The sequence below is a fragment of the Scyliorhinus torazame genome, chromosome 4 (genome assembly GCF_047496885.1).
Source record: "Scyliorhinus torazame isolate Kashiwa2021f chromosome 4, sScyTor2.1, whole genome shotgun sequence".
Taxonomy (NCBI): domain Eukaryota; kingdom Metazoa; phylum Chordata; class Chondrichthyes; order Carcharhiniformes; family Scyliorhinidae; genus Scyliorhinus; species Scyliorhinus torazame.
Window position 1 is genome coordinate 110,902,189 of NC_092710.1, and position 20,532 is coordinate 110,922,720.

The following is a 20,532-nucleotide window of genomic DNA, read 5'->3' on the forward strand; positions in this document are numbered from 1 at the left end:
TCAGCTTTTTTCAAAGCAATTTAGTTTAAAAGATTTTGCCTGTGAAAGGAACAGCAGCTCTGAAGAGAAAGGCAGGCCTTTATCAGTAGCTTGACTCAGGCAAGAATCTGCAGCTGGTTCCTGAAGGATCTCCCTTTTTCAAAGTGGTTTATCCAATATATCTCTTTACAGCAAGCCATCCTGGGTTGGTTGACTGTATTTAAAGTGGATTTTGACTGGAGATGGGTTTTGCTTGAATGAGGATAAAAGGTTGCAGTAACGAGGGTTTCATTTCACTGTTAAACATTGTTTAACTGATATTGTAAGCCATTGTCTTTTGTGTTACTATCAAATTTTGTTTTCATATACCATATCCGTATCTATGTGTGGAATCACTCCTGGAGCGAAGTATCCTTTCCTCACAGCTTACAAATTAATAAAATATTGGGGTTTCTGTCCGCATCCGAGCAACTGTTGGGGTCTGGTCCAGGATCGTAATAAAAGTAAACAATTCAAGGGAGAGTGAAGGAATGAAGAAGCGAGTCTAATCGAGGAAGAATATGAGGTAGAAATATTTTTCAAATCTTTTACACAGTGATGGAAGAGAGAACATAAATATACCAGCAGAGAGTATGGAGCAATTGGTGATACAAACTGTAGATAAGGAATGGGTTGAGAAGCAGACAATTGCATGTTCTAAATGAAAATCAGACAAATACTTGAACCAGGTGAAGGTACAGGGCAAGAGGGAACGAGCTTTGAATTGATCTAGTAGAGTGTATGGTCAGCATTAAATTCTATAATGTGGAGATGCCAGCGTTGGACTGAGGTGATGAGCACAGTAAGAAGTATTACAACGCCAGGTTAAAGTCTAACAGATTTGTTTCAAATCACTAGCTTTCAGAGCACTGCTCCTTCCTCAGGTGAATGAAGAGGCAGGTTCCAGAATAAGATTAGCAAAATAGAACAATGCCAAATTTATCAGCAAAAGATAACCATCTGCTTCCTCACAAAGGCAGACGCACCTCCCCACATCAAAATCCTAACACTGCAAGCACTGACATGCAATTAGTGCCATCATGCAGTAGGAGGCAAGGCACCCGGGGCTCTCCACTCAGGATGTGCTTGACTTCTGAATCACAGCGAGACCACCCCTCCTACCCCCGATGTTTAAAGGGGAAAGCGTGTCCTGCCCCCCCCCCCCCCAACAAAAGTAATAAAAACAGGGAGGTTGTGTGCATGATACCACATGCCTTCGTGCACACACCACACACATGGCCACACGCAGCCGCCCCCCCCCACACGCAGCCGCCCCCCCCACACGCAGCCGCCCCCCCCACACGCAGCCGCCCCCCCCACACGCAGCCGCCCCCCCCCCCCAAACACACACAGCCCCCCCCCCCAACACACACACAGCCCCCCCCCAACACACACACAGCCCCCCCCCACACACACACAGCCCCCCCACACACACACAGCCCCCCCCACACACACACAGCCCCCCCCACACACACACAGCCCCCCCCACACACACACACACAGCCCCCCCCACACACACACACACACAGCCCCCCCCACACACACACACACAGCCCCCCCCACACACACACACACAGCCCCCCCCACACACACACACACAGCCCCCCCCACACACACACACACAGCCCCCCCCCACACACACACAGCCCCCCCCCACACACACAGCCCCCCCCCCCACACACACACAGCCCCCCCCCCACACACACAGCCCCCCCCCACACACAGCCCCCCCCCCACACACAGCCCCCCCCCACACACAGCCCCCCCCCACACACACAGCCCCCCCCACACACACAGCCCCCCCCCACACACACAGCCCCCACACACACACACAGCCCCCACACACACAGCCCCCCCCACACACACAGCCCCCCCCCACACACACAGCCCCCCCCCCACACACACAGCCCCCCCCCACACACACAGCCCCCCCCCACACACACAGCCCCCCCACACACACAGCCCCCCCCACACACACACAGCCCCCCCCACACACAGCCCCCCCCACACACACAGCCCCTCCCCACACACAGCCCCCCCCACACACACAGCCCCCCCCCCCACACAGCCACACACACACACACAGCCACACACACACAGAGCCCCCCCACCCCCCTAGTGCAGTGCCCCAGCACACACGCCAGCGTGCTTGGCACATGCACATATGCCCACACACCTGACACACATTTGACACAAATACTGACACATACACCAGGCACAGACATGCGGTGCCCACCACAGAGGGTGATGCGTGCACCCATGTGCTTGACATGGATACATGCGGCATGCACACAGCCGCAAGCCCGCCTACACATATTTCTTGCATTGCATGGAAGGGTTTTGAAATCACGGACTAAGGTGATTTTCTTTCACTATTGATCAGAAAACCAAAAATTATCCTAAGCAGCAGGAAGATCAGACAACCTTAACTCATGCCATATTATAAATACACTGGATATGAACAGCAGTTTTTATGCTTTTTTTTTGGAATGGTATAACTGGTGGCTAACATCCTCGTGCTCGTTTTTTAAAAACGCGGTAACATATTCTCCCAATTCCACACGAGCTACGTAATTTGAGGTGATCTGCTGGAGTTGAGGTGACAATTTCTATCATAGAATTTACAGATCATAGAATTTAGTGCAGAAGGAGGCCATTCGGCCCATCAAGTCTGCACCGGCTCCCGGAAAGAGCACCCCACCCAAGGTCAACACCTCCACCCTATCCCCATAACCCAGTAACCCCACCCAACACGAAGGGCAATTTTGGACACGAAGGGCAATTTATCATGGTCAATCCACCTAACCTGCACATCTTTGGACTGTGGGAGGAAACCGGAGCACCCGGAGGAAACCCACGCACACACTGGGAAGATGTGCAGACAGTGACCCAAGCCGGAATCAAACCTGGAACCCTGGAGCTGTGAAGCAATTGTGCTATCCACAATGCTACCGTGCTGTTGGAAAGATTGTCATAAATATACTACTTCAATATTATGCAGATACACTTAAGTATTTAAGTTACCGTATAGTGCATCCCTTACATGTGCAACAATTTTTGATGTTAAATAACATTTTACGGGCACGTGAAATTGATTGTCCATGTGGTAACAAGAAAGTGAAATTTTACCCCATTCTGTTCCATCGCCTGCACTTCTCGACTCGCCTGCTCCGTCGTCTTCTGAACTTCCTAAGAAATCAAACTCTCTCAGTGCTTCCTCAGTGTCCATATCTTCCGTCAGATCAGATAAAACTCCTTTGTTGATAAACTGTTTAAAAGATGACAAGTCGTGCAATTACTAAGCATGCTCATCAGACTGCACTAATAAAATAGCAACCAAGGTGAACCAAGCAAATGGTTCCACACATTGTAGATTTCAACAGCCCCTATAAAGTCTACACATAGTTAACAAAAATCACCAATTTAAAATATATCTTTCATCATTACACCAAATATTGAAATAGCTTTCATGTGTTTCACAGTAGCCACTATATTCACCCATTCTCATCAAGCGCAAGTATACTTTCATAATATAGGCATGTTCAAGGATTATATTCTAAAATTACTATGTTGATTTTCAGGCAGTCCATAATGTGTTCAACTGTGCAGTACGATATGTATTACACATTAAACTAGCACTGCCACTTTACATGGCCTGGTGAGCATAATGTTATGTGACTCATTAAACTTAACTAGGGCTCTTCAAATATTTCAATAGTCAGCTGCTGTTATTTTATTTTTAAAAAAATTTTCTGAGTTACAAAGCCAGGGCTCAGAGTGTGGGTCAGGGGCGAACCCCTAATCCAGCTCCTCGCTGCTGTTATGAACAAAGAAATGTACAGCACAGGAACAGGCCCTTCGGCCCTCCAAGCCCGTGCCGACCATGCTGCCCGACTAAACTACAATCTTCTACACTTCCTGGGTCCGTATCCCTCTATTCCCATCCTATTCATGTATGCTTAGTTTAACATTCACTGCAATTCAAATATGCACCACCAGACAGCACTGCACCAAAGTAGTTGCTGTGGAACAGCCAACATTTTGGTCAAAGTGGGTAAACTAAAGATTTTTTTTTGTCACCGTCCTTTCTCTTTGCTTCCTCCTCCTTACTTCCATCCCTCCTCTCTTCCTCCAGTCCCTTCTCCCTTCTAGCCTGAATAATCTGATTACAATTGGTCTTGACTCCTTTAATGTAAGATATCAAAATAGAAAATAGAATTTGCATGAAGAATCTACACCAAAACCTCAAATAGTATACTGTAAATATTACATTCTATGAGCATCAGGTTCGCAATTAGCAATCAAACATTAAAGACGCCCATATTATTTCTGTTTTCTCAATACTTTTTTCAGTATGAACCTCCTATCTGGCAAGGACACCCAAGTCACAAGATGAATCAACATCAGTTTATTGCAAGAAAACATGTAGTCTCCAGGTTCTCTACCACTATCTTGGTCAATCACAGGCAGGACTCTTTACTATGAGCCTTCCTTACGACAGCATCCATGGTCAGTGGCGTGCAATGATCACTGCTGGAGAACAACTAATGTGATCCCACTATTTAAGAAAGGTTGTAGAGATAAGCCAGGGAACTACAGACCAGTGAGTCTCACGTCAGTGGTAGGGAAACTATTGGAAAAAATTCTGAAGGAGAGAATCTATCTCCACTTAAAGAGACACGGTTTGATCAGGAATAGTCAGCATGGCTTTGTCAGAGGGAGGTCATGCTTACAAATTTGATTTGAGCTTTTTGAGCAAGATGTGTAGATGAGGGCAGTGCAGTTGATGTAGTTTATATGGATTTCAGCAAAGCCTCGGACAAGTTCCCACATGGGAGACTTATAACGAAGGCAAATGCACATGGGATACAGGGTAATTTGATAAGGTGAATTCAGAATTGGCTTAGCTGTAGGAGACAGAGGGTGATGACAGATGGTTGCTTTAGTGACTTGAAGCCAGTGTCCAGTGACTTACCACAGGGATCTATGCTAGGTCTCCTGGTGTTCGTCTATTATATAGACAACATAGATTACTATGTGGGCGGGTGGAGGGGGGGGGGAAGAGAGAGAGAAGGCTGAGTGTCTTGGGTTACAGGAAGATAGAGACATGGTCACATGGCCAGAAAATGGCTGATGGAATTTAACCCTGAAAAGTGAGAGGTCATACACTTTGGACGGAGTAATTTGACAAGTATTCAATGAATGGCATGACACTGGCAAGTTCCAAGGGACAAAGAGACCTTGGTGTGTTTGTCCATAGATCTCTGAAGGCAGACGGGCAGGTTAATAGGGTGGTGAAAAGGGCAGAGGGACACTTGCCTTGATCAATCGAGGCACAGATTACAAAAGCAGGGAGGTTATGTTGGAGTTGTACAGAACTTTGATGAGGCTGGAATACTGCTTACAATTCTGGTTGCCACATTATAGGAAGGATGTGATTGCACTGGAGGGAGCGCAGAGGCGATTCACCAGGCTGTTTCTTGGGATGGAACATTTAAGTTATGAAGAGAGGTTGGACAGGCTTGGGTTGTTTCCGCTGCAGCAGTGAAGTCTGAGGAGCAACTTATCGAGGTGTACAAGATTATGAGGGGCATGGACAGGTGGATACGGAGCAGCTGTTCCCCTTAGTTGAAAGGTCAGTTGCGAGGGTGCTCAAGTTCAAGGTGAGGGGCAGGAGGTTTAGGGGGGGTTTGAGGGAAACCTTTTTTACCCAGAGGGTGGTGACGGTCTGGAATGTATTGCCTGGTAGGGTGGTAAAGGTACGTTGCCTCACACCCTTTAAAAAGTACCTGGATGAGCACTTGGCACGTCATAACATTCAAGGCTATGGGCCAAGTGCTGGCAAATGGGACTAGGTAGGCAGGTCAGGTGTCTTTCATGCGCCGGTGCAGACGCGATGGGCCGAAGGGCCTCTTCTGCACGGTATTATTCTGTGATTCTGTGAACTGTCACTTCTGCCTTGAAGTCCTCTTCAGTGGGCATGTCACATTTCCTAAAAAGAGAGGTCTAAGAGTTATAAACATCAGCCGCTGGCTTCTTTAGCTGCACACTGCCTGATATCAACTGTTTTGCAACACCTTCAATTTGCTTCAGCATTAGCAAAACAACAATGTACAACAGGGAACAACAAAATCCACAGCAAATGTAGAGGTCTAATGGTACCTCTAGAGTGGAATTGCAGACTACATTGCAGCGCTTGATGATATGGGTCTGAAATTTGTCCCAAAATTTCTGGTGATGCCCCTGCAACAAGGCATCGCCTCAATGATTAGAAAGATTGGTTGGAGGGAGAGGGGGCAGCATGGAAGAGGATGGAGATGGCGTCCTGTAAAGGAACGAGCCTGGGAGCGTTGGTAACGGCACCGCTGCCGCTCTCGCCGACAAAACACACCACAAGCCCGGTGGTGGCGGCAACGCTAAGGATCTGGGGCCAGTGGAGAAGGCACAGGGGTGCAATGGGAGCATCGGTGTGGTCCCCGATCAGGGGTAACCACCGGTTAGTGTCGGGGAAGATGGACGGGGGTTCCAAGGCTGGCATCGGGCTGGGATTAGAAGAATGGGGGACCTGTTCATTGACGGGACATTTGCGAGCCTAGGGGCACTGGAGGAGAAATTTGAGTTACCCCCGGGAAACGCATTTAGATATATGCAGGTGAGGGCTTTTGCGAGGCAACAGGGGAGGGAATTTCCGTTGCTCCCGGCACAAGAAGTTCAAGATAGGGTGGTCTCGGGGGTATGGGTCGGGGAGGGCAAGGTGTCGGAAATATACCAAGAGATGAAAGCAGAGGGGGAAGCGCTAGAAGAAGAATTGAAAGGTAAATGGGAGGAGGAGCTGGGGGAGGAGATTGAGGAAGGGCTATGGGCTGATGCCCTGGGCAGGGTTAATACCTCCTCCTCGTGTGCCAGGCTCAGTCTGATACAATTTAAGGTGGTTCATAGAGCGCATTTGACGAGGGCGAGGCTGAGTAGGTTCTTTGGAGTAGAGGATAGACGTGAAAGATGTTCAGGGAGCCCGGCGAACCATGTCCCTATGTTTTGGTCATGGCCGGCATTGGAGGGGTTCTGGAGAGGAGTGGCGGGAGTAATATCTCAGGTTGTGAAAGTCCGGGTCAAGCCAAGCTGGGGGCTAGCAATATTTGGAGTAGTGGATGAGCCGGGAGTACAGGAGGCGAAAGAGGCCGGAATTCTGGCCTTTGCGTCCCTAGTAGCCCGGCGAAGGGTCTTGCTATTGCGGAAGGAGGCGAAGCCCCCTAGCCTGGAGGCCTGGATAAACGACATGGCGGGGTTCATAAAATTGGAGAGAATGAAGTTCGCTTTGAGAGGGTCTGCACAAGGGTTCTACAGGCGGTGGCAACCGTTCCTAGAATACCTCGCGGAGCATTAGAGGAAGGTCAGTCAGCAGCAGCAGCAACCCTTGGGGGGGACGGGGGACGAGAGATTGCTGGAGGGGACGGATGAGTGGGGGATAACATGGAGGGTGGGGGAAACTGGCACGAATGGGCGAGAGCCAGTGTATAAAGCTATGTAAATATACCATCTTGCCATGTATATATCTTGCTCAGGGAGAATTTGCGTTATTTTGTTACGGGGGGGGGGGGGGGGGGTTTATTTGTAAGGGGGAAAAATTATGTTATTAAAAAACCTTAAAAATATTATTTTTAAAAAAAGAAAGATTGGTAGAGAAAGAACGAAGTAGGCAGGCCAGAAATCCTCTGCTAGGAAGAAGCACAACTGCCGAGCAGCAGGAAATGTAGCACCATTCTAAAGGCCACTTGCTTTTTGGACATTTCACTGAGGCCTCAAATATGTCACAGGTTATCCATGTAGAATGATGAACTGAGCTGCTGGGCAAAATGGAAATACCATTTCCAAGCCAAATGACAATGGGTCTAATATGGCGACTACCATGTACCTTTAGTGCTGTACTATTCCTTGGTCATATTGTCATGGGGCTGGATTCTCCATAGCCTGGCGACGAAATAGTGATCGACGATCGGGCGGAGAATGGATTCAGACTCCGGAATCGGGGCCGGTGCTGGTTTGACGCCGGTCTGCAATGCTCCGCCCCTCTGCCCCCTCCAAACCAGCGTCATCGTGACATGCACCGCTTAAACGTTGTTGGCGCGTCATCGGCTGGCCCACTTGCAATGCTCCGGTCCCCGATGAGCCGTGTTCCTGACGGCACGGCCAGGTGTGGTCCCAGCGGAAGGGAACCCGATGTGCCGGCTGTGGAGTGTTCAGCGCCGCCACTCATCCGGGATCCGTGCGGGGGCAGGGGGTGGGGCTGGCTTCTGCAAGGACTGGGGAGATGCTGTTGGTGGGTTAGGGTTCGAGCATGGCCGGCGCCATGTTTTACGGCGCAACCGGTGCAGGTCGTCAGCCCTGCACATGTGCAGCCCAGGACCCATTCTTTGGCCGTTTTTGGCATGATCCGCAGGGGTGTCACGTGGCACAACGGTGCTAGCCCCTCACTGGTACCGGTGAGGGGTTTGCTCCGATTTTCCTGTCGTTAACCTCCCGCGGATTCTCTTAGCCTCAGAAATGGAGAATCCAGCCCATGGTTTTAGATAGCATAGACAAAGAAGTCAATCACTTTGACATTAGTCCCACTGACTATTTATAACAGTGGCTTGTTTGATCTTTTCTAGCGTGACATCTCTTCCACCTTCTGATCTGTTTATTAGAGCATTACCAGAACTTTCCACAGCAAAATAACTGATTTAGTCTCTAGTCGAAAGCTTGCAATTGACAGACTTGAATATTTCACGAAGCCAACACTGCTCAACCTTCCTCACAACTACACAGGACAGGTTCTCTGTTGTTGAGCATCACCAAAAAAGGCTAATGACAAACTGTTTTACAGACTCACTTATTTCCTCTGCATCATTTCTATCTTCATTAAAAATTGCCTTTGAAGTCATTTCTGATTGCAATCAATCATATCTCAAAAAAACAACTCGATGCTTTGTTCTTACAAAACTACTACCACATCTCTCTCTGTTGGAACCTGCAATCAGCACAATAACAGTTCTTTTTTTTTTAAATTTAGAGTACTCAATTCATTTTGTTTCCAATTAAGGAGCAATTTAGCATGGCCAATTCACCTACCCTGCACATCTTTTGGGTTGTGGGGGTGAGGCCCACGCAGACACGGGGAGAATGCGCAAACTCCACATGGACAATGACCCGAAGCCGAGATCGCACCCAGGTCCTCAGCGCCGCGAGGCAGCAGTGGTAACCACTATGCCACCAACAGCACAAAAACAGTTCTAACCAGTCACAAATGGCACTGTCCATAGTGGTGCATTACTCCTCTGCATCTTTCTTGCAGTTATTAGCATAGCCAATCAGACCATCTTCCTCTAATGCCTTTCCTGTTGTTTATCTCTGAGAGACTGACTTAATTTGGTTCCAATCATACCTACTGAATCAGAGCATCTGAACTAATGGTTCTTTTTCCTACCACATTACCTCGAGTCTTCAAAATCTTTGTTGATCAGTCTCTTCACCCTCAGTTGCAATTTCCCCCAGCTATACAAGAAGAAATTTAGATGTAGAGGAGGAAGTCTGTAGTTAACTACACCTGGTCTTGAATCAGATAGCTAGAATTCTCTTTAATTAGGAGTGAGCGCGGTTTTGGTTGGTGCACAATTTTGTTACTGAATTGTCTGCCATGAAACATTGACCACAGCTGAACCAACCAGTCACTCAAATGTTAGTCCTACCTGAAATAGTTGTTTCAAAGATAGTGTAGTATAAAGACACTATATTACACAATAATTAATATTAAAATTTGGAAGATGCTGCATCTTTGTGCAAAGTTAGGTCCTTTAGAGTAGGAAGCTTACATCAATACGATCAGAGGACTATCACAGAGTATCTTCAGAAGAAACGTTTACAGAATTGAACCTGCACATTTATCACAAACTGACACTGTTTCATCACATCTATCCACCTACCTAAACATTTAACCTACCGAACTATCGCTAATTGTTCTCTCTTTTCCATCATTTTCATCATCTTCATCTTCATCACTAAATTCTGCTGCTGCATTTTCAAGGAAATTCAATGTTTCCAGTACATCTGCTGAATCAGTCGAAAGTGGTTTAACGTTCTCTCCGGAATTTCTTTTAAAAAAAATTCAAAACTATATTATTTAATCTTTCACTTTTTGTTCAACACCAGCAATGTAACAGATTTGGGGGGGGGGTGGAAAGAGAGATAGAATGTTGTTACTCTGTAAAAGGCAAGATTCTGTAACATGCTGTGGTTCATATCTCATCATTGTCATGATTCTTTCCCCACCCCCATGCATTATTCCACAGTTGATGAATAAGTTGTTCCCAAATCTAATCATAACGGCTTTGTCACAGACCATTAAAGAGGAAAGGGAAAGGCTCTTGGTTGGATCTGGTCTTTTTTTTTTACTGTTATACAACATGCACATTACTTTCCATGTATTTCTCACTCCTTTTCAGAGATGTGAGCATCAGGCACATAGATGCAACATTATGTAAATTAGTCTGTAGGCTAATCACTTTTGTTTCTCAAAATTGACTAAAAAATAGTTTGTTTTAAAAAAAAAAAGCAGTAAGGAGAACTGTTTGGCCCAGAAGCATGCCATAAGATGTTTTTATTTAATTTTACAGCACAAAAGGAAGTTATTCCATTCATGATGGCACTGCTAATTAGTCCCAGATTCATGGATTTGTTACAGCACAGCAGACCATTCAGCCCATCAAGTCCAAGCCAGCTTTCTGTATAGCAATTCAATCTGTCCCATTCCCCCTGCTCTCTCCATGTAGCACTCAAATGTCTCCTTTTCCAAGCATATAACTCTGGATCAACGCAAAGCAAAATATCAGTTAAGAGGCATAAGTTAAGGTTCATTAACTATTCTCATAGGCACTATAAACTTCTTTCCTCTTACCACAGGAGCATATTAATGTAATCTCATTACCATACATATATTACTTGTTTAGCGCTCCTGGGCAGTAGGAATAAATCAGCATGGCAAATGTGTGTGCATCAGCAGTGCTAAACGAAAATCACATTCACGCAAGATAACATGGGATAGGGGTTATATTCCGGACCTAAAATTTGTACGCCTATTGGTGGCATTAAAACTTACTGGCCCAACAATTGTCTTCTTAACTCCTAACAACTCATTAACACTTTCTACTAGCCCCCACCTCCCGTTCGCTGCATGTCCCAATCCTTCTGCTTCCCTACTCTGACCCTCCTGCTCACCACTCTCCCTCCCACTTCCCATCCCTATTGTTCCCATGCTCACTCCCTGCCTTTGACTATCCTTCCCTCTCCCAAGCCCTTAACTATGAGGGCTTGGGATGGGGACAGTGAATGAGGTGGTGAGCAGGAAGCAGTGAGGTTTTGTGAGCGGGAGAATCAGGGAAGGGAAACAGCGAGGGGAGTATTGGGAAGGGATTTGGGAGAAAAGGCAAACAAGTGGCAATTTGTTTAAAAAGGATTGCGCATGCACACTAGCCATGCTGAAAACAAAAACACACTATTAGAATGCATTTTAAACGGGGGATACCTTTACAGAAAATTAAGTATATGTTATAAGAAAGGGTTGGGTGCAGGAAGGTTGGGATTAGAAAAGACACCTGGGTGACCCTGGGCTGGCATGGACAAAATGGGTGAAATGGCCTCCCTTCTGTTCTGTATGTTTTCTATGATTCTGAAAAGGAGTCAAAATCTCACACCATTCAATGTTGTTGAATACACATTTGGTGCAACACTCAGTTTATCATAAACCCACATTTTACCAAGCCAGGAGCAGCACACCGAGTAAGACCACATTACACTAACACCGATTTTGTTAACTATTAGGTCAGTACCAGCAATATAAGTAAATCCAGATGAACGTTTGCTTCAACTGTTGGAAAGTAAACTTTATCAAAGACTGATTTTGTCCATTCTGGTAATTGCTGGATTAAATCTGGATAATAGGATGAACCATTTTACTTTTCTTCAATAGTAACACTAGTTTTATGTTTTGATTAATAAGGGACACAACCATAGAAGATAGCAAACTTGTAACAACCCAAAAAAGGTATTAAGAACTTTTAACATTGAACTAAAACTTCGATTTAAGAAATTTAGGCTTGTGGTCTCTGTTTATACAGTATCCAATAAAACAAGGAACCCACCTATGAATATTTTTTTGCATCCAGTGGAAAAGATAGAAGAAATTAAATCAACTGGGCAACATTGCAATTCTAGTCAACTCATAGGGTAAAGCAGCCAGATGTGCCACAGCATTGGAATACATCTGCATGATTTACAAGTTCAAAAGCATACCCGTTGTTTCTAATGAATTGTTAAAAAGCAGAATCTGAATATACACAAGTGTAAAAATCAAAGATGCCCAGCAATGATAGTATATTAAAAAAAAACTGAGAAATATAACATTTCAAAGGACATTGGATTTTAACTCAAAATATATTAAACACAAAGTAAATACATATTGGTGATATTAAGTGTCAGCACTTACCCAATCATGTTTGTTCCTTTTATTAAAGTTTCTCCACCATTTACAACAAGCTCCAGGTTCTTGTTTTCCGATAATTTATCTAGGTCATCGCTGGAGAGGCCAAGTAGTGCCCGTGCTCGCCTTGACTTCACGTCAATGATGGTGTCTGTATAACCCACCTCCTGTAAATATCTAGGGAAATAGTGAATCGGAGCATTTTTAAACCTAGTGACAATATCTTGAAATTTCATCACAACTTGTACAGCAAAGTAGACCAGTTATAAATGAGGCAGCCATTAGAAAAGATGGGAGAATATACACACCACAAATACTTTTCCACACTCTGCTTAACTGCAGTGAGTATTAGCAGAAGAAAAGTCACCCGTACCAGCTGCAGGGTCAAACTGATACGTCTCTTTCAGTACCAGCCTCTATAGTCACTGGGAAAATGAAAGCTCCCAGCACAAGGCTATTGTTAACAATTCACCATTCATTACATTGTCTTCACTAAGAAACTCAGCAGTTTACTTGTTTAGATTTTTTTCGGGGGGGGGGGGGGGGGGGGGAGAAATGAGGAGGTAGAAAGCAGAAACATCAGATATTTAATCATCGAGTTTTAATGTGATATGTAAACTGAACCTACTAGGCCATTTAACATGAGAACAGTGAGCATCCTTATCATGTTTCATTCTGATTCTGCACATAATGATGTTTAATGTTACACTAGCTTCTGCCAGCACAAGATAGTCACCAACAGTGCTTCAGCACATGCGCAGAATCCAATGCTTTTTGGCAGTTTTCAAACTTTTAATAATGACTCTTATTTCACTGCCCATGTATCCATAAAATGATATATACCACAAAAAAATGCAACCAGGTGGACCATCCCTCTGAATTATTTAAATGACTGATCTTAAATTTAAATCAATTCCACGCTTCCAGAGCCCTGTGGCGGGTGGATACACGGGGCACTGTCATTTCCTGGTCACGCTCTTTCCCCCATCAATATTTTTCAATATTTCATTTCTTTAAATAGATTTCCAAAAAGACACCAACATGTGTCATTTTAATTGGGGGTTGGGATGAGGGTATGCAGACAGCGTGGGTCCCATTTGCCACTTGCTATTTCCAGACCGGTCTGTGAGAATTAGAGCGAGCTGTGCACGGAGGACATTTTTTAAAAAAAATTTAGAGCACACAAAAAAAATTTAGAGCACACAATTATTTTTTCCAATTAAGGGGCAATTTAGCATGGCCAATCCACCTATCCTGCACATCTTGAGTTGTGGGGTGAAACCCAAGCAGACATGGGGAGAATGTGCAAACTTCACACGGACAGTGACCCAGGGCTGGGATTCGAACCCGGGTCCTCAGTGCCGTAGGCAGCGATGCTAACCACTGTGCCACCGTGCTGCCCGATGGAGGACATTGTTAAAAGTGTTAACTTGGATGCTACCAGTATTGTAAATATTTTCAATTCCAGGGCCAATAATGACCGCCCTGTGCGTAGTATTGCCCCCTATAGAGACGGCGGCTGCACATAAAACAGCACATGCACAGAATTGGCAGCGAACACAGCCTTATGGTCAATTTAAAATGTAATGTTTTGATCTGTTAAAATCAGATTTCTACCAATTTTACACATCCAATTTTGAATAAGGAAAGCAGCTCACCACTCTCTCAATACAAGATAAAACACTGAAGACGCCGAATCAAATTATTTTTGAAATAAAACGGACTGCAGATACTCACTGACGAAGGAGCTGTCGCCCTTGCTTCCACGTTAACTGATTATTTTGTGTTGTCTGTATTTCATTTTCATTTCCTTCATCTACAAAGTGAATGATTCACACTGAATTCCACACCCCTCAACTTACTTATCAATAATCTTACTGCAGGCACAATTGGAATATCAGGTGGAGATTGTGGTCAGCCAACAGTTAGAAGTTACACTTTCACAATTACACCAGAGCTCTGGTCACCAGTCTCTTACTGACAGTTACATGTGTAACATTAGAAAGAGCAGGTAGCAGACAGCCCCTTTTAATATTAGACTGTGTTGGGCTTTTCTTAACACTTCAAAACCAAAATTAAATGCCTGTTTTGAAGTGGTTAGTACATACTGACTACTGCATTTCCAACACAATCTGGACTGAAATATCAGTGCAATATGGAAGGAGTGCTGTATTGATAGATAGCGGTCTTTCAGATGAAATACTAAGCAGAAGTTTTATCTGCCTGCTCCAGATGTAAATAAAAGATCCAATGGCACTAGCTGAAGAGCAGCAAGTTCTCTTTGTCCTCGTCAATGTTCATCCCTCAACCAATAAAAGAACAGGTTAACTAACCATTCATCTCATTTACTGTTTGAGACAACGCCATGTGCACAAACTGGCTTCTACATTTCCTTACCTAACAGTGATTGCACTTCAAAATAATTTATTCACTGTGAAGTGGTTTCAGACTTCCCCTGAGAATGTGGAAAGTGTGATACTTTTATACCACAGAAATGGTGCAAGACGACCTCATATGTCGCCCCAAATGCTGACCAACTGTTCAGCAGCAATTGCACCTTCAATTCTTGTATTGCTAAGGAAGTACAATACAACTGTATTATCTGGTGTTTCCACTGTCAGCACTAGAATTGTTTCAGGTTAACGTTCCAGTGACTTGCTTAAAGCTTGTTATTTTTAACTAATTGTTAATTTGAAGGTTTTAGCTTAATTTTTAACAGATTAAATGCGCAACTTCACTCTCAGAATGCTGTATGGTTCATCACAAAGAAAGTAATTGGTTGTTTTTAAACTAGTGGGTTCTATGCTCAAGTTGATCAATTTTACTGCTGGCAAATGAAACACTTTCCAGTCATCCAGTGCTGACAGAGTGCTCTCACATTGTGCATTTAATCAACCATCATAAGATTCATTGAATTGTGGACGATAAACTGCATATCGAGAAAGGTGGAAAAAGGAAGAGATCGGGAAGATGTCCTGGGGGTAGGAAGCTCAGGTTTTGGTCAACTAGTGCAAAGATGTTTTGCATCTCCAGAGTTAGCTGGAGATGGCAGCCTGAACTCTCTTGACCATATAAAATTCCATACTGCCCCACTCACCGATCTCTTTTTCTTGTCAATCATCACTGGCTCTCAAGATTCTTAGGGCAAGATTTCAAAATCCCTTGCAGGCCTCACTTCGTCCTACCTTCACAACCTTCTTGTATTTCACCGTTGCTCCATTAACTGTGGTTATCTACTCTTCCACCACAATCACACACCCACGACCTGCTCTCTTCTACCAGATGGGTTTAAAACAACTTGCTCCCAGAATCTCCTCACTCTTGCCATTATTTTTCCCATTTTCAAAACTTCCCTTTGTGACAATTCCAACATCCATTCTTCCCACTCCTGCTTGCGCTGACCCCAAATGATGTGCTTTGAGATTTAAAAAACATTTAAAGTTGTTGCATGCATAACATTTTCTTGCATAGTTCAAAATTATATCTATTTTATTGACATTTGCTCCACAGAAGGCATGTTGAGAATTAAATTCACTAAAAACACAATCTCTCAAATGCAGCCATAGCTATTTTCACAATGCTCACTGAGTACTTATAGGACCTATTATGTCCAGTATTTTACACTTGTCCATATTAAATGTCAGTACTCCACCCACTTACATATTTAACCCAACTCGGTTTGTTCATTCCCAATCTGCCTCCGCAGATTCACTCAAGCATTTGAAACTGTTGAAAAATCTAACCAGTTGGCACTGAACTTCTGAATTGAGATTGTTGATGTAAACTCAGACACCGTAGGCCTGGTGTTTCTGGAGCTGTCACTCAGGGGTACCATATTAAGGACTAGTAGGAATACGCGAGTCTGCTCACTGATAGAGGGGGAAGGGGGAGAAAGAAAATCAACCGAAAAAAAAATCTAAAATATTTATTTTTTTAAAAGGGTGTCAAAAAGTGAGAAAATGGAAGAGTAATGCTTCCTGAACTCTTACAGATATTAAAATAGTAATTTGGTAATCCAAAACTAGAGTACTGCTGAAAAAAACGAGACGAGCTATCTAAGCTTATTGTCTTGCAAGAAATGACCAAACTGTAACAGAGGAAGCAACAATTTAGACTGCATGAAAAGACTGTACCATGTATGTCCAAATAGATGGTGTTACCATGAACTCCCCTTTATGCCCAGACCTCACCAACATAATCATGGAATCCCTACAGTGCAGAAATGAAATGAAAATTGCTTGTCACAAGTAGGCTTCAAATGAAGTTCCTGTGAAAAGCCCCTAGTCGCCACATTCTGGCCCCTGTTCGGGAAGGCTGGTACAGGAATTGAACTGTGCTGCTGGCTGCCTTGGTCTGCTTTCAAAGCCAGCGATTTAGCCCTGTGCTAAACAGCCCAGGGGGCTGTTCGGCCCATCGAGTCTGCACTGACATCTGAAACAGCACCCTGCCCAGGCCCAATCCCCTCAACCCTGTAACACATCTAGTATTTGGACACTAGCGGGAAATTTATCATGACAATCCACCCAAGTTGCACATCTTTGGACTGCGGGAGAAAACCGGAGCACCCGGAGGAAATCCACACAGGCACGGGTAGAACATGCAAACTCCACACAGTCACCTAAGACTAGAATTGAACCCAGGGCCCTGGCGCTGTGAAGACACTGTGCCACCATCTTCACCAGTTTCCACAACAACTGCCGTTTTGATGGAATGACAAATAACCTTCTACCCGTTGCATATTTCCAACACAAAGGTGATACGTTTGCTATTTTTGAATCCATATCTGCATGTATGAACTTCGTTACACACCTTAGTGGGCTTTATTCCGAGCTCATATACACCTTTGAAATGGAGCAGTCAAGTGAGTTCCTTTTTTCTCAACATTCTAGTTGAAAAATATGCCAAAGGGGTTCTCCACTACTGTCAACCGCAAGCCCATCTTCACTGGTTGACAGACTCATTGGAAGTCCTACAGTTCCATGTGTTATAAGATTGGCCTTATATGCAACCTTATAAATAGGGCCACGAGCCTGTGCGCACTTGATCCGGAAAGAGGGCACATCAAAGACATCCTGCAGGATTATGGTACCCTGATCACATCATCGCTCACTGTATATCGCACAAACTCATGACTGGGCCTAAAAGGGCAGCATGGTGGCAGTAGTTAACACTGCTGCCTCACAGCGCCACCGAGCAGAGGGGGCCCCGAGGCAGCCAAAGGGAGGCGGAGAGGCTTGCTTCAGACCGGACCCCTCCCATTTATTACATCATCTCTGTCCCATTCCAATGTCCCACAAACGGCTTACCCAAGTCTAAACTTAAATTATCTACTCTCCAGGTAATCCTAAAGTTTCATTACGCATCTCTTTGTAAACAAGTAATGGTTAAAATTAATCAGGACGTCTTAATTTTACAACCTCTTAATTGCAACTTTAGCAAAAACACAGTCTGGGTACCTTTCCCTAGGTTCTTTAATATTACTGCACAGATATATACCTTAACCCAGGTTTTTAATAATATTACAGCAACAGAATACAATCTACATAAAAGAATACAATCTACATAAAAACTGTTGTTCCTCTTTTAAAGTTTGATAATTTCCTGATGAGTGCAAGGCAAGACGCTTGGATGGCATGTCTCTTCTTGATCAAAGGATGGCACATCCAACTGTCTAATACAAAAGCATACTAATATTTAATAATATTGAACCTTTACATTTCTAAATAGAAACTTAGTATTCATGTACAAAATGTTCTTTCAACATCCTGCAGAACATGTTGCATCTTTCAATCCAGTTCATTAATTTACTTCTTACTTACACCATGAGCCTAGTAACTTGAAGGTTTAGACCTCATGCCAGATCTAATGCCTTTCCTAACACTTGATATCACAACTCAATGGCAAAAACAGTTTGGTAATACTGAAGTGGTGCGCTTGCTACCTTTTTTTGTGAAATGTTATCTTCAGCATTCATATCTTACCAGAGTCATAATTTGGAGGCTTCATATCCCCTTGATTCAGCTCGGTCCCATATTTTAACTTATGATGTTTAGCTCTGAAAGACAGATGTGAAAATGTTTATTTGGTACTTAAGACACTTATACAATTGATTTTTCATGAGAAACTGAAAAATTATCGTCTGAATTAATGTAGCACCGGTCCTGGCCCCGGGTCACTGTACGTGTGGAGTTTGCACATTCTCCGTGTCTGTGTGGGTCTCACCCCCACAACCCAAAAATGTGCAAGGTAGGTCAAGCGGTCACGCTAAATTGCTCCTTAATTGGAAAAACATTTTTTGTAAATGAATTAATGCAACACACGCAAATCATTCAAGGAATAGCATAACATCCAGACCATTCACTAAACACCAACAAATTCCAGAGCATGGAACTGTTCATGTAAAAAAAAAGACAAGTCAAACTTCAAAGAAGGATTTTTAGAGAGCCAGAGGACCATACATAGAGCTAAATTAGTTTTGGACCAAAACTAAAACAGCAGTGCAACAGGATCCTAGAACTGAATGTGAGAAATAAGAGGGTGGGCTACATGACCCTTTGATGACTCAGTCATGGCTGATCGACCTCAACTCCACTTTCCTTCACCATCCCCATATCCCTCGCTTCCCTCAGTGTCCAAAAATCTATTAGCCCCTGTCTTGAATACACTGAATGATTGAGAACCTGGAGCTCTCTGGGGTAGATAATTTCAAGATTCACAAGCCTCTAAGCGAAGAAATTTCTCTTCATCTCAGCCCCATATGACCAACCCTTATTCTGAAGCTGTGATTCCTAATTCTAGACTCCACGACCAGGGAAAAAAAACAAAAGGCAGCAAGTAACTGGGTTATACAGGCTAGCTGAATTCCAAACTGCATTAAGACACAGCTTTCAAGATCCCTCTTCCTTTATGACATTTTTGAAGACTTTTTGTTCCACATGCAAAACCACAGGGAATTTTGAATCATTTAAAAATTAAAAATAAATAGGAAGTATTTCCTACAGAATGCCGCACCACGTAACCTCAATACCACTTTCGCCCTCACTTCCAATTTTGGCACACACTGGCAAAGCAAGATATTTTTTCAATTGCTCATTTTATGTTAAGGGCTCTGAAGGGTTTTTTTCAGTTACAACACTGAGGTGGGTACATCAGTAATTACTGTAATATGCGGTGTCGAGAGGGCGGTACGGTGGTGCAGTTGTTAGCACTGCTGCCTCACGGTGCAGAGGACCTGGCTTCGAACCTAGCCCCGGGTCACTATCCGTGTGGGGTTTGCACATTCTCGCAGTGTCTGCAGGATAGGTAGATTTGCCACGCTAAATTGCCCCTCAATTGGGGGGGGGGGGGGGGGGGGGGAATACTGTGTTGAGTATTATTCATTTGCCTGTTTATTGATCATTTACTCAATGTTAATTATATTTTCCAGCTACGTAATTGCACGAGGCTTGATTTGATGATTAGACATATATGGTATATACTTCCATTAGTCACATGACAACACAATATATTCCAGTTAGCCAGAGTACAGTTGCAATTCCTCCCACTAAAATGAATCATCTAACACTGAATTTCATTTGCCATTTATCCACCCACTCCTGGAAGCCTGGTTATGTCCTTCTGTTTTTGGATAAAGCTAAAGACAGCATCTATCAATTTCCTATCAACTGCACATTTCAATACTATACATCAAGCTTCCTAGCCCAAATCAATTATGTATATGGTGAACGTTTATCCTAGCACGGATCCCGAACGGATACACTTCCCACTTTTTGTAAATTTAATACATTCTCAATTCCTAATCTCACTTTCTCTTTTGTAGCCAATTTTCAATATATTCTGAAACCTGGCAGATGCTTCCAAAAGCCCTGACCTTTGTCGAAGTCTCTGACCTGGCACCTTGTGAAAAGAATTCTGTCATTGCACGTACACTACCATAGTGATTAAGTTACTGCGTTAGCATCCAGAGGCCTGGACTAATGACCATGACAGCTTGGCAATTTTAA

At 44.1% G+C, this 20,532-nt stretch overlaps 1 protein-coding gene across 2 annotated transcripts in view; it reads right to left on the minus strand.

The window, feature by feature from the left end:
- The window catches only part of strn (striatin, calmodulin binding protein), a 128,214-nt gene that overhangs the window by 40,998 nt on the left and 66,684 nt on the right, over window positions 1-20,532 (minus strand). For both annotated transcript variants that reach the window (XM_072498483.1, XM_072498482.1), the window contains exons 3-7: window positions 18,511-18,584; window positions 14,267-14,345; window positions 12,536-12,706; window positions 9,995-10,145; window positions 3,148-3,286 (exon numbers count right to left, since the gene is read on the minus strand). In XM_072498483.1, coding sequence (XP_072354584.1) covers window positions 3,148-3,286; window positions 9,995-10,145; window positions 12,536-12,706; window positions 14,267-14,345; window positions 18,511-18,584 — 614 coding nt within the window. The remainder of the gene's footprint in view (window positions 1-3,147; window positions 3,287-9,994; window positions 10,146-12,535; window positions 12,707-14,266; window positions 14,346-18,510; window positions 18,585-20,532) is intronic.